Source organism: Bombus vosnesenskii, unplaced genomic scaffold, assembly GCF_011952255.1.
Source record: "Bombus vosnesenskii isolate JDL3184/JDL3185 unplaced genomic scaffold, Bvos_JDL3184-5_v1.1 scf7180000013304, whole genome shotgun sequence".
Classification (NCBI taxonomy): Eukaryota; Metazoa; Arthropoda; class Insecta; order Hymenoptera; family Apidae; genus Bombus; species Bombus vosnesenskii.
The window spans coordinates 3,118,045-3,144,773 of NW_022882953.1; the positions used below are offsets into that span (position 1 = coordinate 3,118,045).

Below are 26,729 nucleotides of genomic sequence, written 5' to 3' on the forward strand. Positions count from 1 at the left end.
TTCGCATACTGTTATTGTATGCATATAGTCGAAATCTAATAATAATAAAATAATTTCCAATTTCGCCTAATAATAAAATAAATTTGATGTTACAGTCGAAGGAGTCCTCGTCGGTGCTCAGTTGCGATATTTCTACGGACGACAAGTATATCGTGACTGGATCGGGCGATAAGAAAGCAACAGTATATGAAGTGATATACTGAACAGCCAACTGGACGATACATTTAAAAATACTGAATATTGTCAAATGTGTTATGGTTTTATAACATCGATGCGTAGAAGAAACAAGCTTAAAGACAAGAAAAAGTGGAAGAAGCCTATTTCAAGAATTGCACGAAATATAAGAGTATGCACTCTGCAAAGTGTATTTTGAGAAAAAGAAACAGTTCTTTTGTGAATCGACGAATGATACGTTAGCGTGTGTTATATTTGTTAAATTTGAATCACGCGCAGCGGCTTCCGTGTTACATGAGAGAGAGAGAAAGAGAAAGACCAGAGGAAGCTGCGAGCCGAACTGAAGTTACATTATATAGATATAAATATATATAAAGGTGGCAGAACGTTTTAGGTATTTAAGATTGTATAGTACATATGTTATAAATACGCTAAGAAAATATGATGAATGGGACTTTTATGCGTGATAATGTTCGCTCGGATGATTGTGGTCCGCGTGTTCGACTTCGAGGCGAGAAGTCCCTTGTGTAATATGTTACTAATGTAATATAGAATTTTACGATAAAAAGTTCATGCGATTGTGAGAGATGCAAAGTGAAATGTTTTATTGGCATTTTCACCGCGCGTGATGTCCTCGTGCTTTAGTATGGTCTACGAAAGAACGAACTGAGATGCCTGAGAAAGAAAGAAAGAACTGTATGTACGAAGCAAACCACGATCTAAGGTGTAGACCGGTCAAAGTAGGAATGTGTGTGTCGTGTTACAGAATTTTACATAAATATACTGAACACACAACAATGTAGAAGCAAGAACGTTTTAATCCGAGGATAGAGAACGTAGAGATCGAATCGATGTAATTTCGATCGTGCTAAAATGTGTAAAGGAAGCTGGGTTTCTTGCGCGATCCTGGACATTTCCATTACGAGGAAGAGTGTGTAAAAGGAAAAAAAAAAGAGCGTATCCCCAAAATTTGTACTCATATAGAAAGTTCAGTTACGAATATTTTCGTTCTTTCGTTGCTGTTCTATATGTCGGTATTACAGCTACCATTCGTAACTATATGTTCTGCGGTAACTGTGAGAAATTGTGAAAGGCACGAAAGCAGGCTGACAGAAAAACAACAGTACGTTTGATCTCTTCACTCATTTTCTGTGAAAAATACGCGTAGAACAAACAGAAAAGAGTTTCCCATCGCACTGTAATTGATATCAGTACCAAAAAAAAAAAAAAAAAAATCGCTGTATCCTTCACGGGGCACAAATTTATAATACATCGTATCTCGTTCGCATTGGATCTCAAACCAATTTTTAGAGGAAAATTATTTATCGAATCAATTTATTTACGTTTTACTATAAAGAATTTTAGTGCTATTACATGTTAAAATAAAATGTGATCATTGTTCTAATAATGAACTGTATATTCTACTAATCTACTTGTAATGATCTATTTTACCGGTTTTGAATCTCTATGATTGGATATACATGGTGAACTATGTACGATGTACTTTACTTATTGTACCGTTTGCGAAGGAATTATAGTTTTACACTTGCATAAAAAAATTTAAACGTACCCAATGAAGATTAAGATTCTTTAGAAGAATGAAACATAAACATTAAAAAGGTTCTCATGAACGCGTATCATTACTGCCATTACGAGGCATCAACGCTATTATTCGTATTCACGAATAGGATCATGTGGGCTACTTACGCTGTTAGATACGTTTCTTCATGAGATGTTCATGCGAGAATATTTTTGTGAGTGTCGCACACGGCTATCACATAGGTTTAATTTGTTAACGGCTCGATCAACGAGAGACACACGTACATTGTGACTGATAGCGATATCAAAAGTAAAAGAAAATAAAATTGCGCCACGTACACGCGGTTAACGATTTCTTCGATGCCTGTGAGAACGGCGTATAAAATTGATAGGGTACTAGGTAATTATTATTCGGATATTCAACGGTAAAAGCAGGGGATGCATAATGGAGATTTATATTTTGTTACAGGAAGACAACACACGTTTTACATTCGCTGTGATCGTCGTAGAATCGACGCTGTATACTGCCGCGAGAATAAAAAAATTAAAAAAATTAATACGAATTATACGTTGCAAAAATGAAAAAAAAAAAGATATAGAAAAAACATAGAGAAAATAGAAGGAAAAAGATGTGTAAAAAACAGATAGATTTTCGACGAGCACAGCTCCGATGATAGACCAATAGAAACAACGATACCTCAAGAAGACTCAATAGTTAATTATCTCTTTAATGGATTAACTTGTACAGAATCGATATTCTTTTACAGTGACTAATTACGCATACCCGCAAACAGTTGCATACACACATACACACAGATGCACTAGGAAGAACAGAGCGAAATCGTGATTCGATATCCGCAATTTAAAAAGAAAAACTAAACAGTTCTCTGCCCCGCGTTTCATTGGCTTGTGTCTCCGTGCTCGTAATTTGCACTCCGTGTGTACGAAAGCGATGAGAAATATGCGTTTCCAGCCAGAACAAGAAAAAACAAAAGACAAGTGTTAATCCTTTCCAAGCACAGTTCATGTTGTTCCTATAGCTACGCGAAGATTGTTTCTTTCGACAATTAAATCATCTATATCTATATACATATGTGTGAAGTTTTATTATCACTGATCCTTCCATTATTGCTTTCGTAACATCTGATGTATTTTTAAGGAAACCGATAATAAAAAAGTTAAGAAAATAACGATTTATTACTTATAAATATAAAGAAAATTTATCATTTAAATATTTCGAAATTCTATAATATATAAACTCACCTGTATAAATATACAAAAATAGGAAACGAAATCTCACATATTCAGTCAGGAATTAAGTGTTTAGGATCGCTAATATTAGCATAAAATACTAGGAAAAAGTGTCCATATGATATACCTGTTCGTTATCCACAAAAAGTTTTATAATAAAAGAAAATAGAATAAATCGTTCAGTTTGTATATATAGTGTAAATTGATGTGCCGCTCAGAGTAAATATTACGGGGAAGAGGTTCAATAACTGCATGGATAGTACCGCCACCACGTAGGTAATTACTCAAACTGATAACTATACTAACCTACTCGAATTTAGCGGAACGCATCAATATGGCCTCCGGTAGCTGGCTCGTATGCTCGCTCGCTAATTATTTAAGTAATTTCGGGGAACGTGCGAGTGTACGTTGAAATAAACACTTGTGCAAAATGAATATGTCAGTAGAGAAAAAGAAATATCCATCGGCGCTACCAACAAATTGGCCGATTAGGGAAGAAGCCTCGAGAAAAAGCCAAAATCAGTTGTCATCTACTGGAAAAGTTGACGTTTATTATTACAGGTACGTCTTTCATTTTAGAAATGTATATCTTTACGTTACATATATGTCATATAGGAAGTGATAAATACTTGTGTTGTGCGTTCATGATGTATCGATTAAAATCGATGCAGGAACATTTAGTGTCGTCGATTCTAACCTCAGTAATGCATGTTTATGACACCACGAATGTTTCTTCCAGTCGCGGGGTCAGGAATGACGCATCGTTAGTACCACCAATAAGGCAAACTGCATCTATATTCAAACAACCAGTAACCATTTACAAGACGCAGGAAGGAAAAGTGAAGGACGTCAAGCATGGAAATCAAGAAAAACCAAAACAGGTTAACATTTGTTACTTCTTTTCCTTATCTGTACATACACATCCGATAATCGTATTATAACATATCTTGCCTATATTTCTAACCTTTATATGTGTACTCGAAGGGCAAACATTTCTCAAGTTTGAAATTGTTTTGCCTCATTCATTACGTTGTTTATCAGAAGTTCGTCATTTAGTAATAATCGAATCATATTCCCTTCATATGTAAAAGTAATATTCCAAACGATTATTGTAACAAAAGTACAAAGTCATTAGAATGTATGATTTAATTATTGGAATTTGATGTCCCCTGTAAATTCTCATGGTTCAATCATCAAATCATTCGTTTAGGAAGGAGCCGATAAAACTGATGGCAAATACGGCTCCCAAGATAAGCCTAAGCAGGTAACATATTGCTCGATGTACTTATGGAATCATTAATGATTTTGTGATTTTTTTTATATCAATGAATGTACAATGTTTTACACAAAGCGTCTAAAAATGGGCATCCATAATTATCAGCTAGTTTTTAAGCAGTTACATATTGCATGTATCATTAGAAAATCCTTTGTTATGTGAACCTTTCATAGAAATTATATTCATAACAAACATGTGTTTAATGTAATCTATAGATTATTAAGTTCTTCACTGTTATGCATTGTTTGTTTTTTATCAGTCAAAATATAATGCATTTGATATATTTTGCAGAGACTACGATATTTAATTGTATATTATGATTTTGCTTGCACCATGAAGCAAATATATCCTGCTTTCTTAATTAGATTATTCTTATGCGTGTTAAGTATTATATTATTTTATATAAATTAATGTTATGATCTTATATAAATACTTATTATTAATTGTACATAAATAATCTTTTTGGTCTTACAGTTATTTTGGGAGAAACGTTTGGAAGGTTTAAGAGCATGCGATCCAGATGGCTTTGAATTCGACGCGATGGACTTACCAAAAAGTTTGAAGCCCGTTGGTCCATATATTACAGAAGAAACGTTGCTTCAAAGTGTTGCAACTGCGTTACACGTTTCTTCTCAACCAGTCACGGGACAAACGGGTTCGAAGACAGCTTTAGAGAAGAATCCCGGGGTATTTCTTAATCCCGATCAACCCCTCGTACAGGTAGAATAGATATTTAGATACCAAATAGGGTGCTATGTATATTAAAATCACTCGTGTTACGTGTAACATACAGTTGAGCACACGATCCAACACCCTATTACGGAATGTAAATAATTATGTACTGGAGGTTTGAAAGGGTATATCGACAAAGACAATAGAGACGGTGTCAACCAAACTTTTAACGTGACTATTGTCAAAGCAAAATCGATAAATTAGTTCCTCTTTTGTTCTAGGCAGTCTCGATAGCCGACGAAGACATCAAGAGACAAGAAGACCGTGTTGCTCTTGCAAGAAGAAAACTACAAGATGCTTTACGAGGAATTGCTATATAAGTTGTACATTTTCTTAGCTATATTTTAATTCGCTCATCCCTAGTCCTAAGTTCGTTATAAATTATGTCATACCAATTTTTATAATAAATGTTTTGTAAAGAAGTAACTCAGTACTATTCGATAAATACTCGGTTATAAGCTAATCGTTCTAAAATATTGTATCGTAAGAAATTCACGCATTTGTACAATACATTTGCAATGTTATTACTCTGTAAACTGCAGCAGACAGTTATTGGTAGATTTAAAGAGTTATTCGCAATTGCAGGGAAAAAAGTTTCGAAACCGTGATAAAATCGTGTTGGACGATGGAAGAGGGGTTCGAGCATGTCAGCTGTTCTTTCATAAAATCCAATTTCGCTTTTCGTTACGAGCTGCTGATAATATTAACGGTTTGAGTACCACGGTCATTTGCCATCTGCCCGGATTTTCGGTGTGTATTCAGAAAATTGAGAAGGGTCGGTCACGAGAATTCAGCGATTCCTCGGATTCGACAAACTTAACGGGAAAGAAACTGCATCTGGCTTCACACGAGCCGGAAACGAGGCCGCACGAAATGATCCCTGAAGCGAATGGTTCTGTACGAGAAAAAGTAGAAACACGCGTGCAACCGAACCATATGCCGTTTTAATATATTAACCATTAGACGTACTTGAATTATTCAAGCACGCGACACTTCGTCTTACCTATACCAACGTCTTTTGATTTTATATCTTCACAATGAAATATTCTACAAAGAATCAGAATTCATCATCAACGGAAACAATTTTTTAACGTGTAACGCTTTATCTCCCTTAGAGGAAAATCTGACTGCCAGTTCTAAATTATGGTGTAATCAAGTTAGGACTCGTCCAAAGTCGTGTATAGTCTAACAAGAGGGAGAATGGGTCAACTATGCATCGATCTTATGCGAAAGTCCCACAGAACGCGAAAGTCAGTGACATCGACGATGCAAGAACGAGCATCTTCATATACGTACACGATATCAAGGACATTCTGCCGTCTAATATATTCCTAAAACATCTTTCTCAGCATCACGACAGTAACGTTGTGCCATGTAGTTTTGTAGGATGTAATATGGCCGTATGGGAATGGGTGCGTGCCTCGAGGCCCGCACAAAAGAATGCTCGGGCAGGTATACCGACGTCGGTTTTCAGGTAAGCCAGGTGGTAACCTCTTTTTTCACTCTATCTGCCTTCTCTGCCATTCTCCGAATCCCGACCTCCGTCCTCTTCTCATCATCGCTCAACAGCTGTTTCCCTGTTCGCGAAGGGTCGTTTTCCCTCATTTCTAAATGGTTAGAAAGAAAAGGAGAGCAAGAGTGGACAAAGAGAGCTACGATAGACATACATGCACATGTCCTACTTTAAATCGTTATAATTCGCCGAACACGTTTGTATATCCCTGCCTAATCGGCCTTACGTGTCTCCTCTTTGGACGCATATACTCGTGTGTGCGTGTCATACCGGTGAAGGAAGTCTGATCGAGGATGTGACCCGAATATTCAGCACACATTGTCAAGGATACGCTTGTTCCATCCGACTTTTCAGTGTTGCTGTCGAAGTGATGCGACGCCGATTGTCGTCCTATAACAAGTAGTAATGTAATATGAAGTATGTTATAAGATTTTTAACCGATGGTATTCTACGAGAAATTAAGAATTCATTTAAGAGTTGTATGAATTAATGAAATCTATATAGATATATTGTCGAGCACTTATAAATACGCTACAAGCATATTAGTAGTTTTTGTATGAATATTTTTAATCGCTTATCCGAGAATATTATCAGTTTGCCGTAGGAACTTTCGCGAACATTCTTAGTCTGTCTAGATTATTCTGGAGTTTACAAGAAAACGATTGCATTCTTGTGTGTCTAAAATGTGTTAGACATTCCTTACTAGAAAGAAGTTCCTTTGTGTATAAATACAAATTGTCAGAGAATTATAGACATACGTTGTAACCAGAACGAAAATATGTACAAACCACTTTTGAAAATGAACCTTTGCATAAATATTTCCCAATATTTTTAAATGAATACGATTATATTTATTTACGTTGCAATGCAGAGATTACAAAACTTCGCAATTTATCAAACACACGACATTGGCGTACATATTTCGTGTTATTAACGGATTAATATTGTTTATATATTGAACATTGTAGAGAAAAGCAACGCAAAAATACCAGTATCGTAATAATTGGTTGACAGTTTAAGTTTATCGGTGAAAGTTAATTTTAATCATTCCGTATTTGCGAAACGATAGGTTTACATCTGTAGAAACTTGTTTGCCTCATTTTATCAAGTTCTATTTGAAGAATTAACGTACCACCCGTAAATTTCAATCTTAACACAAATTAAATGTGTATTTCTCGGATAATCGTAAAAAATGGTAATGTTTCACTTTCGTGCGCCATAATCCGCAAACGTACATACAATAAAACAGATAACAAGGCGAGAACAATCGAACGTATTAAACTGTATTCGTTACACGTGGACGTAGCCGGTCCCGGATAAAACTTAATCCCTGCTTAAACGCCGTTGCGGTTGATAGAATATGCGCGTTTGCGGTTGAACGCGTCGAAGAACTTGTAATCTGAGGCAAGAAGATCCGTGTATCGTTATCGCGAGTCTCCCGCTGGAATTCAAACGAAACTATCATCAGGTGTCACGCTTCTAAGCCAATCGAATTCCCCGAAATTAGATTTTGTTGTTTCCACGACGAGACACGTGGCAAACGTCGATTAGAAATTTGAGTCTCTTAAACCTGTTCTGGTTTCTTGGTTTCCGTGTTTGTTTATAAAAAATGGAAATCCATATTTATCTTTTATTTATATTTATCTTATTTATATGAATTTTATGGAACTTTCCAAATTTTATAAAATGCTATTTTTAAGAAAAAAAAGGATAAATACAGTTTTGTAAAAACCAATTATACTTCACGTATTTTGATATTATAGTAAGGAAGATAAAGTGAAAGAAACAACATAAGTTCGGGAACCTGTCTTGTATAGTGTTATAAGGAAGAAAATTGAATTTCCGCAAACTAGCGCTCTCCGTAGGGTAAAGTACTTTGGCACGAGGTTATAAAAGACAAGAAAAGTTTTCTTTCTATTTTCATTATATTTCTGTTCTATAGACTTGTATCACACAATCGGTTCGAACATTTGTAATGTTAATAAATTACGTCGAAGTCCGGAAACATCTTCGCTCATCGCTATAAAAGGATAAACGAACGAAATAACGAAATCGAAGTAAGACTACCTATTCGTGAATCATCTACACGAATATAGAAAAAACAAGAATCACTATTTTTAATACGATTGACATAATCTAATCCACAATGGCTAAATTCCAAGCATCATGATGCCAAACAAAAATTATGAAAATTCACAATTCGATTTTCTAGCTTTCTAATGTAATTTTAAAAACCTTTATTGTTCCGTGCACGGTGGCGAGGTTCATCGAGTGATTCTTTCGCGAGATTTCGCGTGTAACGTAATTCTCTGAAGCTTTACGGACTAAAATTGGATGGGAAGATTCTATCTGGCACGTATCGCGGTTTGTATCTCTGGTTATGTCGAACCGCACTTCTATATAAATAGAAACGCTACTATGTCCTGTTATCGATCGTTTGAGCGACTGAGTTCGACCGTAGAGGGCCGTGTTGACCATGCACACATCGGTCTCTGCTGAAACGGTTCTTGAATGGAAGTATTCGAAAATTTCTGGAGGAGGTCGAATTAAATGCGTACGAAACAAAATTATTAGCGAACGACGGCCAGTTAAATGATAAAAGCCAGATTAACTCGAAATTACGATGGATTCATAATACGGTTTGGAAACATTCAGGAATTATTATGTTTGGAACAAAGAATTCTGTTAATCTTATCATTGCAATATTGCATTGCTTCGATAAATATTTTATAATGTTATTATCGCTTCAGCAATGGTAAAATGCTAGAATATATGTATGTAAAATGTACCTTATAGGCTTATTGTTACAACCGTGAAACGATATATTTCCTTCTTTTCTTCTTAGTTTCCCCATCTCTTTTTTCCTTCCTTCTTTTTTATATACATCGAACGTTTCGTTTTTTACAGTCGGGAGGAAACAATCAATTTCGGCGAGATCCAGCGGATAAACATCATCAGCTTGCAAGAGGCCTTTCAAAGGAGGCGTTGGTCCATCGCTCTCCACGGAAGAACAGCTGGGGGACCTTCGACTCCCAACTGCTATACGTAATCGATGTCGACTGACTTTCTCTCTCGTGGGCCCACCAGACGGGAGCAACGGATAGGAGAGAACTGGCCGCTTTACCAGCTTCGCGTTTCCAGGTATACGCTAAAAATCGTTTCACAATTATTACGTTAGTAAGTTTACACGGCATTCACGAAATCATCGACGAAATCTAATAATAGCTATCACGAATCAATTATCATAATGAATTACCATAAAAATTAAAAATTCCAGTATTAGATATTTCTGCTTCATCCTCGCGTTTCATTCAGCACCGGATGAACTTTCGTAACCTTCGGACAAGGGTTCTGTATTTCTTTTTACGTCATCAAGCGACAAAGCGCGCGGAACACGAGCCCCCAGCTGATCCTGATTTTCACCGACACTTGAAGTCATTAAACTTCCGTTCTCGTTCAGGACCCGGTCGATCCAGATGTACACGCACACGATCATTCTATCCCTTGTGCATACACATGTGCACGTGGAATCGTACACACGGGAAGTCTTCAAGCTCGGCCATGGTTTCCGTCTGGTCCATTGTTCGTCGTTTCGTTTCGAGCTCAGAAAAAAGTCGCTCAGATCGAAATCTATTGAACCGTCTGAAAAGCGAGCCTTTTCTTCTTCTTCGCCGCGTGCTCCCTTTTCTACGTCCTTTTTCGTCGTCCTGTTCCCTCCTCGTTCCTCCACTTTTCAATCTGCTCACTCCGTCCTCTACCGCCCTACTATTTCTACAGTTCTCTTTCTGTCTGTCTCTTTCTTCGTATTTTACCCTTAGTCATTGGTCGACCCCTCTCGTTTCATAAAAGCTTTAAATTCGTCTGGGCTGTCGCAGGATTCGTTCATAGGGAAATCGGGGCTAACGCACGGCAATCCACGAAATGTCAAAAGCGTACACGCGATCCTTCGACGAATCGTCTTCCCATCGAACTATGTAGTTTCAAGGTGAGAGAAATTTACGCCGACCATTTTTATCCACAAGGCACGCATCGGTCCATATTGCATACCGAGTATAACTTCGTTTCTTTCGTACCTGCAGACCCTGGAAATCAAGTTTTTTTTTTTATTATTTAATTTATACTTTACGATTTGTTCAGCTGGACAATCGGTAAATATTTCTAGCTTGGAAATTAAGTGTATGGTTGTACGTAGATACGTGGCAACTATCAGTTTTGTTTGCTTCCCATTTGGAGAAACCCTAGTAATTAACGAACTCATTATAGAGTTCGTTTATGACGATTATAGTTTAAGATCGTTGTAAATCGGTTGAATATCTACCTTGCATTGTACAGCAGTGGAAATATTTTAGTTTGGATTGCCGATTATATCTATTGCGGAACTTTTGAATAATGGTACCGAAAAGTATTTTCTATTGATATAATAAAATATTTTATACATTATTGTTAAATCAGGTCATTATCTTTCGAATCCTCTTCTCGATGTCTCTTTTAGATATCCGTATATGTTTTCAACAGTGCAAAAGCGAATTCAGGTATAATTAGGAATTTCCTAGGATGTGTGTAAAAATAACTGGTATTCTGTTGAGCCTCAGCCTATGTATTATATTAGATTGTCCCGAAAGTTTCTCTCGACTTACAAGCAAATGTTGGATGCATATATTGTTTGTTTCATATTATCTTATTGGTTTATGTATGATTCATTCGTTCTATTGAAACAAAGAAAAGAAACTTTTGAGACAATATTTATTTTATTGCCTTTATCACTCTATGTTTCTATGTTAAATCTTTAGTTGAATATATCTAATGAATTCGAAAATAATCAACCAATAGTTATAAATTATATTACATTCTTTCAATAAAAAAAACTATAATATGTTTAACGCGTTTAACAAATATGAATTTTGACTTTTCATTGGAACTGCTGCCCCCGTATACCTACACCATTGTCAGATAATTCGAATTCTCTGTGCGAACGCATCCTAGAAGCCGATCGCGAAACGTTTTCCGTTTCTCTGCCGTTCGAAAGTGCCGGCTATAAACACGAAGGGCATCGGTAACCACGTGAATGCATTCTATGATCACCCTTCGCTGTAAATAAATCTTCCATCGAATTCGTAGCAAACTCGTAAGCCCACGTTTCCCGAGCTCACAATGCTATTCTAATAACTTCAAAATTTCCGCTTGAAAACGTTACGTCCGATCGTATTTCGACGATGCAAAGCAACGATGAATAGATAAATTCCCTTCTTGTGGCCTGTCAGAAGAAGCTTTGGTCCGAGGTTCTCTTAATAGAGAGATTTGAACCTTCAAAGTTAAATTTTCGAAACTTATTACATAGAACCTTCTAGATCGTTACTCTATATTTTTAATGTGCACGAATTATGAAGACCAAATCGTAAAGTTTCTTCCTCTCTTTACTATTTATTTCTCGTGTTTTGAATTTTTAATTGCTACAGTGGAGTTTCTTTTTTTAATCTATATGTGCAATATATTTTTTAGTTTGAACGTATGATGTTTTTAACTGAACATAAATAATAATTTTTGTTCAAAATGCATAATATGCAGGGAATCTCATAGGGTGACCGAAACTTGTTTTGAAAGTGTCTGAATCTCGCCGACTTATGTCTGTCCCTCAATTAATCCTTATTTTTCACGGTTCCCAACCTCGAGCATTCACCGCCCAAATTTTCGAGCTCTCGGCGCACGCGATCCATAGTCGAACGACTGAAGCTCAGTTTACAATGGGCTCCATCACTATATCTACGTTTGCTTATTCATAATACATACAGACGTTTATTTACAATCGACAGAAAACATGTATATGTCAAATATGATATCCTTTTATAGCAGTTAGGCTTCAAATATTAGGTATTTGTTAAAGCTGTACACTAATAATATACAGAAAAAAATAAAATCATATACAATACCGTACTCATAAATAATACGAACTTCGCTCTATTATGATTCCCTGATATTAAATAAATTTGTAGCTATTACAAAACTGAACTCCTGTTATAATATCAAGAAACGAGAAAAGTTATACACACTAGTGTCCACTTTCTTATATTTCCCTTAAAATTAAAGAAAGTTTTCAGGCATTGAGAACGTAATTAACTTTCTGTAATTAGGATTTCATCCGATTACGAGGGAAGAACCTATAATATTAATAGCAAATTTTTACTTTCCTTTGAAACTTAAAAATAAATAATTCTTATATATAAACCATTTGATACACCGATATAATAAGACATTGTTAAAATACTACAGTGATGTAACAAAGCAGACAAATAAGATTTGAAAAATTTGCAGGTATGGCTACGCAACTTCTCCAAATTGTACCATATTATAAACGCTTAAGTCGGAGCAGAATCAAAGAATCGCAGCAGGGTAAAATTCATATAACGTGTTCAACTTTTTGCCATGAAGCAGCATCGCGAAAAACAGAGATTAAGGGAAAGGTGGGATCAGGATAGGTGACAAGTGTTACAGACTGCGGTCGGAAGCACATTCCGAGAATGGACCGACGGTATATTTAGAAAGGCGGCAGTTTATCCGCGCTATCATCGTTTACCATGCTATTTATGCGTTTTCGCCGTTGTGCAACGGCCTTACGGCCGCTGTTCCATGCTGACCCCGCTTCGTGGACGCCGTTGCGTAGGCGGCCGCCGGATTTCGTGGTTAACCAGATATTGGGATAGATAGTCGATCAATATTGTCAGCACCGACGTGCAGTGGCTTTATACTCATGAATCGCATCGAGGATCAGCCAAGAGGCTGCTTACTATTATCTAATGCTTCGTTCTAGAAGCAATTAATGACCCGGTTTGATTCGTCTGGCGTTACTCCACGTGAATTCGCCGATATTGTTTGCAAAGTCTGCTTCAGAAATTACTTTAATTACAAGATTTCTTCAGGGAAATTGAAGTATGATCGCACGTACTTATATTTATTGTGACAAATTTGAGAAATATTTCTGAATATATCGTGCATTCTTTACGTTTATACAGCTTCGAATTTCCCATAAATACATGAACATCCTACTAATATCAATCCAAAATCACAATCATGTATTACATAAGTAACAATGAAACATCAAGGACGACAAAATATGCTCAAGAGAGGAATGCCAAAGTATTACAAGGATGCACCTTGACATGGCGCCTGTTAGATCTTATTTACCCTCGCAGTCTCGGTTCGCGCAGTAACCAAGCTTTGTATTAAAATTTACACCTCGTGCACCCCGATGACACGCAAAACGGCGGCGCACACAGGCGCGGTGAAGCCTCAAACGGGTGCTAGCCAGTAAGAATACGGCCCTGCCCTTCAGACACGCCGTTCGGCGACAAGATGTGCGTCGGCTCCACCACCGCCGCCACCATCGTCGTCGTCGTCGTCGTCGTTGTCGTCGTCCTAGCAGCCGCGGTCGACTCAGAGGCCAGCAATGCGGTTCTCCCCCGTTGCACCCCGTCGATCGAAATCGAACGAAATATTCTCTCTCCTCTCCGCTGGCTGGGCAGCGCGGCGCGTACCTTGCGCGCACATATACGATCTGCCGGTCCGTATATAGGCGCGCGCGAAACAAGCTCGATCTGGTATTCGTGCGCGCGTGCGAGCGAACGCAAAGCGCAAGCCGGTGTGTGCGCGCAGAAAAATCGCCAAGGTGTATTCTGCGAGCGCGACACGCAGACACGCGCGTATGTCGGTGCACTCGGCGAGCGTGTCGCCGATCCGCGTGTATATACGGTCGGTCTCACGAGGACACGCCGCCCCGCAGGAGTTGCAGCAGTTTCGCAAAGCAACGACAATGATCGCCGTGGAAGGCAACCGGTTGCAAGCGCTAAAAATACGACCAACTATGCCGAACGTCGAAGAGGAGTTAGCTAATGCGCCAACCAGCCAGAAACTGTTCCGTTCGTTATTAAGTTAAACGCAGCTTGGCCAGTATCCTGCATCAGGAAGTCTGATTATACACACGTGCCTGCGTCGCCCTTTAGTACGTGTATACGTCGCTTCCTTTACGTTCGTCTTAAGGGTCCTTCGAGGACCCTTTTCTGAGAGCACGCTCCCTGTTTTAGGTTTCGTTTTTCTGTTCTCTCTCTCTCTCTCTCTCTCTCTCTCTCTCCCCCTTTCTCTTTCTCTTGCTGAAGGATGAGAGCCTCGTTTCGACATCCTTCGGTGTTCTGTTGTTCGTTATCGTAATTACGATATTCGAGTGGCGCACGAGATGGAAATCTGTTGGAACGATAGCCGCGTTTTGGGAACGCCTGTAATCTATCGTGGTGGCGCTGATAGTGGAAAGGAATCGGCGTGCGCTCAACTTTCTGCCGCATAAAGAAACACGTTTTTAAAGTATAGTATTAAGGGTCGCGTAATGTATAACATTAGACCTGATAAGATATAAATGTAGCATACAGCGGATCGTTATTGCTCGTAATAAGCCGCGACATTAAGAGGCGCCCACGGTGTGGCTAGCGTTCGACCGCGGCCCGAACAGTATCGCGTTGCAACATCTCTTCTCAGGGCTGCGCCTTCTTCGGCCGTTAGCTACGAAATAGCTGTAGAAACCTGCGAAAATGGTAGCCACGAAAAAGAGCGACGCGACGTGGTTCTGGAACAACGTGGCCAGCATGGTGAACCTGCATGGTGTGGATTCGCAGCTGATCCAGTTGTCTTCTTTCTTCTTTTTCGACGTATTAAATTGCTACCTCGTTGCCCGAGATTCGAGTAATTTTGGGCTGTGTCGTAAAATATCTATACTTTGTTTCATTTTTTTAAACGAAGGAGAAACCATATTAATCGGTTCATCTCGTTAAAATTCCCGAAGCTGTGGTTAGAATCTATCAATTACTCGTTCGTTTTCTTTCATTTTATAAATAGCCGCAGAGTAGTTATTAATATGATATTCGCCCTACATGGTGTAAATAAAAAGTAATCGTTATTCGCGTGTATTTCTATTTTCAAATATTTTCCATCCACATTCACGTGAAATCTTCATCCTGTTCCATTCGTTCTATTTAAAATATTTCTACGTCGTTGGAGCAACAATCAAATATGCGGGTACAAAATCTAGAAATAATTCAATTTACCCACATCTCGTCTAATTACACGACAATGCTCAGTCATGTACACTACGCGCATTACGTTCCTCATACACCTCTCGACCGTCTGCATTTAATTTCATCCTGCAACCCTTTACTCATCCTCTGCTCCGTTCCAACCTACATACCTCGCCATCAATACGCCGCATTCAATTCTTGCAGCATCCTGAAAGAGGAGGACGATCTCGAATCCGACGTAAATGCTCTCTGTCTGTCGGACTTAATTATCTCAGAATTATAGCCATCGTCGATTATGAGTTGATTACGTGTCGATTACCGAGGCAATTAGTTGGACGAATAAGCGTTGGACACGCACGTGCACTCACACGTTACTTTCACGCTCGAGTTTCGGGCTCGTGTGCAGACGGCGCGCGTATGTCGAGAGACGAAAACCACCCCCTTCAGGGTACGACTGGTATTCACGGACAAAATCGTTCGTTGTTCGTCCAACTGGCTTATCGTCATCAAGTCATTGGCTGTGATAAAAATAAACGAACGCGAGCAAAGTTTCGGAAAGGCGAACGTATACTGGACACAAGTTACAGGTATTTACGAGCGAGTCGAGAGCACGAGCTCGCCAGAAGTCGGCAGGTGCTCGTGGCAAAAGGTGGCGTCCCGAGACAGCCTTGAAAGAGCGTGCACGGGTCGTTGCTTTCGGCGAACGATGAGAAACAAAATTAGTCGTCTTTGCCGAACGAGCTCACGTAGGATCACCGTCCGCGAGAAAGCCAGTCGCTTTTGTGGAAATCTTTCTTTTTTCTTCTGTTTCACTTCGCTGTTGGGTAATTTGTCGAATGACTGGCAACAATGTTGACTGAAGTTGTCTGAAATTTTCAAAAGTCAACCTGTATTTGTCTGGTTTTATCGTTTTATGTAGATTTAAGAGGCAAATGAAACAATTTTGGTGCTTCGATTGGTAACAGTTTTGTTCGGCGTATCGAAGTGGTTGTATGTAAATTTTTTCTACCTGCTAAGCAAATACACATAGTCTGTAAAAGAGGTTTTCGGTTGGACTTCGTTGGCCAAAGATCTCGCTGACACCTGCCGTTCAACTTGCGGTTTATTGGTCAGTATTGTTGAACCACGTTGTCTTTAATAAAAGAAATATGCGTACATATTTTTTTACACTTCTTTATAATATCCGCGCATTCTCGGTTATATCTTGCTTGCTGTCTACTTGTAGTTTCGTTTAATTTACAGCTTGATACCTTACAGTAATAATGAAAACGTTGGCTCCGACTAATAAAACAGAGTCAACTTTCCCGCAAAGGTTTCCTTGTTCCTTATCATCCTCTCTTAACGCTATACACGTACGCATAAACCGTACATAATTTAAAATTACTACCTACGCTATCAATGAAGCAAATTAAAGAACTTAAAAGTTTAAAAAGGTAGCCAGAATTTGTACGTTCTTTGCAGGCGAACCAATCATTTCAACTTTTCCTTTCTTTTTATTTGGAAACCTACGGTGAGTATATTTTACAACGGGACGATAAAAGGATGGTCAACTTTTCATCCGATATTCTCCGTAAACGTTAATATTTTATATTCGGTATCTCGAATAGCGGAACGGTTGTAATAAAAGTTTCTGATATTGTGGAATTATTCTGGAGCATCGTCGGCTGTTTTCCATGAGACGGAGAACATGATCAGGATCGTGTGCGTTGGCCCGACTAAAAATCGAGCAATCGGCTAGTCTGGGGAGAAGACGAAGGGTCGTCGGCAGAGAACAATGGAACACGGTTGCACCTCGGTTCAAGGTCCAAACCGCTGCATTTAGAAATCGGTTTAGATCGAATTCGCCGGTTTCGTTGTTAGCAAATATGTAGTCGGTTTCGGTCGCGCAGGTGGCAGCTGCGCCAGGATGGCTCGTGATTTGCGGATTAAGAGGTTGCAGGTATCAGTGAAGCAATTACGTGTCTGGCCCGTATCGAAGCCAACTTTTGACAATTAGTAGAAAGGAGAGGGGACAGCTTCTTGTATCGTTCGCTTTTATATTACGCGGCGAACTGGTTCCTTTCAAAAATTTATCACAGCGCAGCTTTAAAGACGAACCGAGATGCTCCTTCTTTTATTAAGGTGTGCTCTTCAACACGCGTAATGACTCCGTTTTTTGCATTGTACTTGAGAATGGAATTTTAATAGGTTTTTCTGCGAGAATTAACGATCGGTTGCGTTCTTCGCATCATTCTTTTTCTTGTTTCTCGTGTTCCCTTTTTTTTCACAGAAATTTTCCCTTTTCTTTTCACAATTAGCTTTATGCTAATCATAAATTGCAACCAGAGAAAATTACAAGGTTGATCGGCGATCAACGATCTCGACACGAAGTACAAATTCCTACACAGTCTGCTGGAATCATTGGCGTCGGAGTTCAAGGACGATAGATCGGCGTAACTTAACCTAGCTTAACTGATTCAGAGTGAAGATATTCTTGATATCTCGATTACGGAAAGTTAACCATTCTACTACGGTATGATGCTTTAGCACAGGCTATAGCGCAGTGCACTGTACATGAACGTAGTGCCAAGACGTTTCTTCAGAAACTTGTTTCGCGGTGCTACGTGGGATATCGATCGCAATAAAAACTTGGTTTTTCTCGTTTCATCGATGATATTGCATAAATTTATCGTGTCGTGAATTTCATTACATTCGAAGCAGGCAAAAAAGAAAATGCTCTGTCGGGCTTGGATCGAACGTGATCAAAATGTCTTAATTTAATGGAGGAACAAACAAGACAATAAATACTTCTGCTTGATTCTAGAAAACATGTTCAATCATCGTGTGTACTTTTATCTACATTTTCATTCCACTAATTATTATCGATAAAACAGGGAAAAGTGTTGAAACAGGTAACAGAGTTGCAACCTTGTGAGACGGTGGGTAATTAAGTTTCAAACAAGCGAGGCCACTGAGAAGGATCACACTTTTATATATTTGATACTAAGCAATAATACAGATTTCCTTTGAACTATTCATGATGTCGTATCTAATTTACAGCATGGTAGGAGTCTCAAACGATCCAACTAAGGTTTACGACTCGAACGATACCTTGCTATTATTTCTCGAGAATCGTAAATTTCCTTCCCGTTGCATTTCCTTTCGCCGATCTGCTGCAGTGACTGCACGCACCTCGAAAAAGAGTACCGACGAATGCTTTTACTAGGCACCCTATATGCAGACAGAGGTCGTTGACGGGACTGCAGATAGGAAAGGGTGTCGTATCGTGAGATTTACCGTGAACGATACAACGAATAATCTTGGAAAATACAGTATTGCCACTGTAATATTCTAAACCAAGTATATACCCTGAAATGCACAAACCAATCTACGTTTGTTAAATCTTCTCTAAAATAAAGTCAATTACCGATACACTTTCTGATTAAAAAAGGAACAAGATAAACGAACACGAAAGCTAGATTAAACAAATACTGGAACTGTCAAAAAGAAAGGGGCTATATTCGTTAATTAAAACTGCAATCAAACAAAGCAGAAGGTACAGATATTGACGGTGAGTAATTAAATTAACCGAAACAACATCGACGGAATGAAAGTGCATCCCTTGATCATGGCGTCTCGCGTTATCACGAAGAGATGGAGCTGCGATCCCAGGGCAGTCCCGGGCTCGCAAACACCGGCGTTGGAAATCGGTGGTGCAGCCGGTGCTTCAGCAGAGATCCATAGGGAAACTTGACGAAGAGGCGAGAGAGCACAAGCGGTAACACGGAGGGGGTTGCAAGCCGGTAGAGACGAGTGCACGCGCCCGTATCTGGAGGCGAACGAAGTGCGGCGCTCTCGGCCGGTAGATGCGCTGGTACTTTGTGCGCCGGTTGGCCGAATGTGGTGGGGAGGGGTGGTACGGTGCCACGTGACCGTGCTGACCAATCAGCATGACGCATAGCCGGCGTCCGGCACATGGCGGCGCGCCGGCTTTAGCACCCGCAGTCGCAGTACGTCGCAGTCAGTCGCAGTGGTAACACGAGCGAGAGGGTAGTTGCACGCGCCTGCCTTCGAAAGGAAAGATCGCGGTAAGGGGGAGAGAGCAAGAGAGAACGCAAGTGAGCGGGCAAGATAAAGAGAGAAAAAAGGAACGAAAGAGAGAGCGCGGCGCCCCTTGCCTCCGTTTTCAGTGCTTCAGTCGCGCGACGACGCTCTCGGACGCTTTAGTCAGTCGGTCGGTGACGCACCTCCCAAACGTGATACACGCGCCGTTACGTTACGTTACGTTAGGTCGTTCCGTCGAAGGGGAGAACGAGAGCGAACGAAACGGGGAGAGAAACACCGAAAGGAGTAGACGAACGAACGAAATAATATTGTATCGGTAAAAAACAGATACGCGAACAAAAAAGAAATAAAAAAAGAAACACGAACATCGCGAGCGACGATTTTGACGGCTTCAAGTCGCGCTCCTAAATAACACGAATCTCAAACGAACACACAGTTCCAACCAGTGCGAATATCGAGAAGGCCACTTTCGTAGCACGGCTTTTGCACGCGGTGAAAGAAAGCGCGCGAGTGAGAGAGAGAGACTGAACGACGAGAAAAAGACGTGCTGATTGTGGACACGAGATTACGACGAGTAGTAGCCCACACGTTTCCAGTGTACGAATAACACTCACGCTGTGCGTTGCTCGTACACACGCACGGCACAGAGGACCCGGACGAAAAAGGCAGAAGACGAAGAAAACGATCACCGGCGAGGCGACGATTTTATTTTTGTACGGTGCATCGTTGTTTTTCCTACGAACATTATACGCTTCGTGACCGCGTACGAGAGAAGAGTAGATCGCCCGATTTTCTTGGTGTAGCAGCCACTATAGTCCTCGTCCTAAATAATACAGTGTGTGTAGTGTGCACGCGCGCGCGCTTATGTTTCGTTGTTTTTCGATCGTTTCGAGTTAGGCTCTGTCTACGAGGAACCCGTCTCTGATCAACATCATTCGGCCATTACTCTACAATTCTACTCATAGTAAAGTATTACGGAGAGAAGGAAATAGGGGAAGAAAGGAAAGACACGGGCTGTGAAGAAAGAACTGAGACTATATCATAATCGAAATAGTGAAAAATCGGTGAATAAAGAAACTGTGATTTATACTATCTGTGCAAACGGTATCAACGTACGATTAACTTCATCGGTGCGACACAACGCGATTACTTTAGTCGAGCAACATGCCAACAAGTTTGTTCAGCGAAATGGATCGTGGGGCGAATGGCGGTGGCACCGCTTCCCTCGAGGACCAACGAGCCCTGCAATTGGCATTAGAGTTATCTATGCTCGGTCTCGAAGGTACTCCCGGATGCCCGGGCACTGGCACAGGAACCGGCACCGGAACGACCAACGATCCGGATCCTTTGCAAACGACACCAGCAGGCGTTTTCGAGGAAGCACGTTCTAAGAAGAGCCAGAACATGACCGAATGCGTGCCGGTACCTAGCAGCGAGCACGTGGCAGAGATCGTCGGCCGACAAGGTAAGAGCGCGAACATAACCTCCACATCTCTTGCAAACTGGCGGATTTCCTTCTTGCGATCGTTGAACATTGTTCTTTACGCGTTACAAAATAATCGATACAGTCACAAATCTGACACATACTCGAAAAAATTGATAACGATTTATCGACGAACGATAAATTTTATAGCCGAAAAGTAAACGTAAAGCGTTTAATCTCGATAAATTGTGATTATACGAGGGCTTAGCGTAAGGGCCTTGGAATCGCTTGAATCGCATGTAACTGCATGACAACAATGATATTCGTTGTACTCTTTAGCAGATATACATAGAAATTCCGCGAATACGTTGAAAACCCTTTATAGGTAATTTTATACGTGTATGGGTGAACGTAAAATATTTTTCAAAGGTCGTTCGATAAATGTTGAAACGGTCGTAAATAATGTTGTCGAGTTAGTCGTACTGTAACATGTTTACGTAAGTTGAATTCTCGTAGTACGTTATTTTGCATTTCTCGTTACCGGAATCTGTCGCGTATAGCACCACTGACAGTTCATTGGCACGGGCGTGAGCGTGGCGCGAGAAACGCGGTATCAAGTAATGGTGCAATTAAACCAATCTAACTTCGAAAAGCAAATTTATTTTGAAGCTCGGTGGAACGTCGTACAGTGAACCCTGGCGTAGGTCGTGGTCGTTCATCGGCCACCTTTGCGAACAGCCTAGTTACGTTTATCTTTGTTCCGTGGTATGTATAGAAAAGAGGAAAAAATGTAGTTAGAAAATGAAGACAAGAAAAAAGGGAACAAAAAGCTGCACATAGAAGCAAGTTTAACTTAGAATTTGTTGCGATATTGCGTATCGACCTCATAAATAAATAAAGAATGATTATACATCGCGGTTAAGCGTTTCGAGACCGATGGCATTTTCGTAACCTTCGCTAGTGTGCACAAGCGTTCCTTGGAACGTTAAAATCGAGCTCGTCGTTCTTTTATCCGCGCCGCAACCGTCTTGGTATATTCTTTTCTTTTTTCTACACCCAAGTTTCCAAGAAAGGTGTCAAGAATAGCGACGTCATACTTTAAACGATGCTGCGATGTCGCTGCATCTAGAAATTCGCATGACACGCGTTAATGGATATAATATCACGCCAGATAAGAAATGTTTTACTTGCTATTCAATGTGTGTAAAAAAAAAGATCAATTTGTTAATAATAATCTTTATGCATGATATGCAAAAGTAATTGATTACACGCATTTGATTTATCGATATATCATGTTATACAGTTTACTAAACGAGTAAATGGTAATTATTATTATCTCGTTGCGTCGCGATTTAACAATGTTTACAGTGGTTGAAAGCCGGCCGCTCGTCAAAGGACACGAAACGTCGACGACAGTTAAACTTAGAGAATTTCAAACAAAACGTTAGGCTGGAATCTTTACGAGTACCTTCCTTCTTTCCAAATGTCAAAGCACGGTTGTTACAAATAAAAATAACAGACACGTACGTGACACAGACGCTACGCACCTACTTCCGACCTTTTTATACCGCGATGCCCACCGGTAAGTCGCGGTCAATAACTTAGCATCTTTCGTTTCGACCATTCTGAATGACGTGAAATGACAATTTTCGTTTTTTTATAATCCGTGTTTCATTGAGCACGCGAGAAGTAAAGGATCTTTCTCGCCGTATAAGGTCAGTCATGGCTAACGAACGCATCTGTGTTCTTTCTACGATGTGCACCGTGAAAAGATAATCTTTCCATTGAATAGCAAAACAGTTGCTTTTATCGAACGAATTTAAACCATGTACTAACAGGACACACATTATATGTATATACAGCATCGTTCGTTTTGTAAGGCGTTTCGAAATTGAGAAAACCTAGAACGCCGCAGCGCGGCGCCACGTGGCTTGCCATTTAAATCTTAACATCTGTCAAAGATCGCGCGGTTGATAAATAATCACGTAACTCCGTTCACAGTCATCAATACCGTGCCTATACTTTATCTACGTTCGCGAGACTCATGCTTTTACCGATTAATGTCGAAGATTAGAAACGGCTCTTTTCGCTCGAAAGTGCTTACGCGTACTCTCTGTGTATTTGCATTTTTATTTTTGACCTATCTCAATGCGATTTTACACGCTATCGAAAAGTGGAAAAGAACGGAAGAAATGTTCTTTAGTTTGATCTCTGTTGTATATTTGATATTCCATGATATAAGTTCGATGGGATACAAAACGCGTGCAAATACACACGGAAGGAGCGCGTCTATCGATAGCACGTGCCATAGATCGATCATCTACAGCTCGTTCTCGACCACCTCCACCGTATCTGTCGTCACGTAGAAACGAGCGAGCGCAATTTACCTCGCACGATACACTTTTGCAAATTCGAAATTGGCCGCTTGCCAGTCTACAGTTGACATATTATACATGCATTCATCGACACTTCGAGTCAATAAAAATACTAAGTTCGTCTTCCATTCCTGTTCTCCTACGACTAAACATTCTATATAATATTCCTATATGCAATAACTTTATTAACAACGCTTGGCTATCTAGCGTTGATTACGACGATTATGAGAATCGATCAATCGGATAAAGTAGTGTGTATCTAGTCCTTGTTTTTCAGCCGAGTTCAATGTCTCGCGTGCCTTATTACACCGATGTTATTTTGCTACGGCTCGCGAGAAGAGAGCTGCTCGGCCCCGATATCTGGTCGATAACGTTTTATTATATCTGAATATAACGTACCTGGCAACGCCGTCGTTCCAGCGATGCCTAAAGCATTCCTCGATAGGAGGGAAAACGGTGGCGTGTAAAAGGAAGCCGTATGGTGCTCGTCGCTCATCACGTGAAGCGCGCTAATATTGACCGTCCAATAACATTAGACTCGGACACTTAGAACGGTGTCAAGATTGTTCGTGTTTTAAATTCAGAACCCGCTACGGATTTCCGTACGTGCTTATCGTGTCTTCCGTTCGGTCGGGCTTTCTCGCATCCTCTTTACACGCCGTAATCTTCAGATTGAGAACCGCTGGCGTGTCGTGCGACCGAAACGCGCGCGAGTAAGCACTGACTCGATGCTTCTGCGTGGCGTACGCAGCGCGTACTCATCGAACGATTACGCCGTACCCACGTTTAGATCGATATTCTCATTTATTATATATTACGAGGCCGGTATTTTTACTACGTGAAATTAGTCGTTGGTATTTTTTTAAATCAGCCAACACTCCTATAGAACCATCGATTAGAAGCAAGGTTACGTCTATAATAATATAACGTGCAGAATCGTTTATCTGGAAATTTATCCTGGGCACTGTACTATGCAGAAAATTATATGACGAAGCAAGGGGTATAATACGAAGAAATCGTAACGCGAATCTCGGATTCCTCGTTGACGTTTCCAATCATTTTCCTCGAACAGACACGTATAGTTGTGCATTATGATTTTCCTTTCTTACATAAAATCCGTTCGCTTCCTGCTTTCCCAACCACTCCACCCTTTGACGGGAGCGGGGTCGGGGTTGCGGATCTACATACGTCCACGTAGCTGTTTTCTCTCTAACGTTGCATTATGTCTCGTAGATCGGGCTACGAACCTTTTTTCCAGCGGCTGCAGTCCGCTCGGAACCAGTTTAACATACCTGGCATGAATCATTGCTCTAGCGCGACTGGGTTCCCGCACTCTCGTACGCCTAAATTTCTCGACGGATGCAGAGAGTGTCTTTAGCGTGTACGCCTAATACGCTGACTTCTCAACGTACGGCTTGTGTACGCGCGTCGTATCAGCGCCCATGATGACGATCAAGCGTCTATCTGAGCCGATCATTCGTTTTTAACGGGAAGATCGGATCTTTCTGCGGAACGTAATCGTGTCGATTCGATAATGATGTCTAATGAGTTTGATACGCCGTTCCATTATGAGGATGTGGCTATTTGTTGAGCATTTTCGCTCGATTCTCGCTCCTTCTCTCCCTCCCCACCGTCCATCTTACTCACGCTCGCGCTCTCTGTCTCATTCCGTCGACCAGTTGGTCCGCTGCGCTGTTCTGCTGATTCTCTTGTCCCCACCATCGCCGCTCGAGATCTCTGTCTCTCTCCATCTTTCTCATTCCCTCGGGCCGCTCTCTTTCTGGCTCGCTCTCCTGGACCGGAAGTTGTAATGAGCGACTCCGTCGTCAGACTCGTCGCCTCGTGTCGCATCGCGGCGAACGATGACGTTACTTTGGAAACATCACGGCTGGTTATCCAGGTCGTTAGCTGCAGCGTCGCGTAACCGGCGCGACGCGAACTGTGGCGCGCGTGATGCTGCGTGTTGCCGCTGCTGCTGTTGCTGCTGCCTCGTCGCGATGGGAAGGAAGAAGCGTTTCGCTATTAACCGTCCCTCGATTCTGTTAAACGTGACGCACACACGTGCGCAAACGTCGCCGTACGCACGGCACAACAGCACCGGTTATATACACGAGATCCAGCCTGCAAATAGGACCGCTCGAAGCGCGAAACTTTCTCCGTCTTTGCTGGAAAAGCAAAGAGGCGACGCGTGCCAGCTGCTAGAGGACAGTTTTGTTTGTTTAACGAAATAGGCGAACGTGGTTATCGAGGCTGGTTTATTTGTAGCCGGTACACGAGATAGAAGCTCGAACGTGTGTAGTTGTTATTCGTCGCGCACATAACCGTAACACGAAGGAAATGTCGTTCGATTGTGTGTGTATGCCATGAGTACAGAACGGCGACGTGTTCCTGACTTCTGTACAACGTTTAATATATCGTTTCCCAATGATACGTGAAAGAAACATCAGTAGAAATTCAAATGGCAGGAAGAGAAGACATTTTTTTATCGTGACGGCAGCACGTGCTCGATGCTACCGCCAGCTTACTTTTTCCACCGAAATGGAAGATTTGTGTCGACGATGAAACCGTGTTAATAGACCCATACTGGTCCTACCGCTGTTCACGCGCCTTCGTAAAAAGCTGCCCATGAGACGGGAGAATCTTTTCTCAGTATTTTACGACTTGTTCGCTTGGTATGGTCAAACGCTACATAAGTTTCGAGGTAGGGGGAGGAGCAGATCCCGAAAACGTTAGTGTATAGGACTTTTATTTGCTCTTCACAAATTTATAATGGTAAACTCACGCGTGTTGTTCTCTATAAGTCGGATACTCTTCTGAAAGAAACCTCGTCGTATCAACTAACGTCCCTGAAAAATATCTATCTCCGTATTGTTTCTATTTGTATTATGCATTTAATTCCATTTGTTATAATTCTCATTTCTCAAGTAGATCAAGTCGCGTTTGACCACAACCAAAAAACCAACTGTCTCCTTTGAAAACGTCGTAACGGTCATTATTGCGGTTCCTTGTTATTCATAATAATTCCGGTGTAACGCGATGACAGAGAGATATACATGTGCCCAGGAAGAGGAAAGGCGCAATTATGTTAAAAATTGTTTCGAGCACAAATGGACGCACGATTTCAGACCCATGCACGGGGCCTTGGCCATGATCGTTTTCGAAAGTTCGTCCCTTTTCCTTCGGCCGCAACATCGGCCACAAAATTAAGAGTTTCCGCCGGCGAGAAGAATTTCAAAGCTATGAGAGAGAAAGAGAGCTCTCCTTTAAATGCACCGTCGTCATCGTCGTCGAATTTCTTTCTTTCGTCGCTAACGACACACTTCGTCACGCACGGCGAGATTGTGCC

General features: G+C 40.7%; 3 protein-coding genes and 1 long non-coding RNA gene across 12 annotated transcripts in view; 3 read left to right on the forward strand and 1 right to left on the reverse strand.

Moving 5' to 3' along the window:
* Positions 1-2,804, forward strand: part of LOC117234404 (protein groucho-like) — a 172,069-nt gene extending 169,265 nt beyond the window's left edge. For all 4 annotated transcript variants that reach the window (XM_033495562.1, XM_033495561.1, XM_033495560.1 and 1 more), the window contains one exon: positions 96-2,804. In XM_033495562.1, the coding sequence (XP_033351453.1) occupies positions 96-203 (108 nt within the window). In that variant the 3' untranslated portion in view covers positions 204-2,804. The remainder of the gene's footprint in view (positions 1-95) is intronic.
* Positions 2,805-3,258: 454 nt separating this feature from the next.
* LOC117234405 (methyl-CpG-binding domain protein 2) lies at positions 3,259-5,394 on the forward strand. 3 transcript variants are annotated; one of them, XM_033495565.1, is made up of 5 exons: positions 3,259-3,525; positions 3,704-3,845; positions 4,175-4,228; positions 4,715-4,927; positions 5,194-5,394. In XM_033495565.1, exons 1-5 carry the CDS (start codon positions 3,395-3,397, stop codon positions 5,290-5,292), a joined length of 639 nt encoding a protein of 212 aa, XP_033351456.1. In that variant the 5' UTR covers positions 3,259-3,394; the 3' UTR covers positions 5,293-5,394. The 3 variants fall into 3 exon arrangements, with proteins under 3 accessions (XP_033351456.1, XP_033351455.1, XP_033351457.1); XM_033495564.1 differs by having other exon boundaries at positions 3,261-3,525; positions 4,715-4,960; XM_033495566.1 differs by lacking the exon at positions 4,175-4,228 and having other exon boundaries at positions 3,262-3,525; positions 4,715-4,960.
* A 3,801-nt stretch (positions 5,395-9,195) lies between these two features.
* LOC117234408 lies at positions 9,196-26,204 on the reverse strand. Of its 4 annotated transcripts, XR_004493519.1 has the most exons (4): positions 18,818-18,879; positions 18,632-18,751; positions 9,742-10,567; positions 9,196-9,633 (listed from the first exon to the last, which is right to left on the reverse strand). It is a non-coding gene; the product is annotated as an uncharacterized LOC117234408 (long non-coding RNA). The 4 variants fall into 4 exon arrangements; XR_004493521.1 differs by lacking the exons at positions 18,632-18,751; positions 18,818-18,879 and adding an exon at positions 23,783-26,204; XR_004493518.1 differs by having other exon boundaries at positions 18,632-18,873.
* LOC117234407 (RNA-binding protein MEX3B) overlaps positions 18,918-26,729 on the forward strand; it is a 60,847-nt gene continuing 53,035 nt past the window's right edge. The window contains exon 1 of the mRNA XM_033495567.1: positions 18,918-21,050. Coding sequence (XP_033351458.1) covers positions 20,750-21,050 — 301 coding nt within the window. The 5' untranslated portion in view covers positions 18,918-20,749. The remainder of the gene's footprint in view (positions 21,051-26,729) is intronic.

Coding starts and splice junctions, on each gene's coding strand:
- LOC117234405 (XM_033495564.1), top strand. CDS start 3,395: ATGAATATGTCAGTAGAGAAAAAGAAATATCCATCGGCGCTACCAACA. Junction 4,229..4,714: donor CCCAAGATAAGCCTAAGCAG/GTAACATATTGC, acceptor TTGGTCTTACAG/TTATTTTGGGAGAAACGTTT. Junction 4,961..5,193: donor CCGATCAACCCCTCGTACAG/GTAGAATAGATA, acceptor CTTTTGTTCTAG/GCAGTCTCGATAGCCGACGA.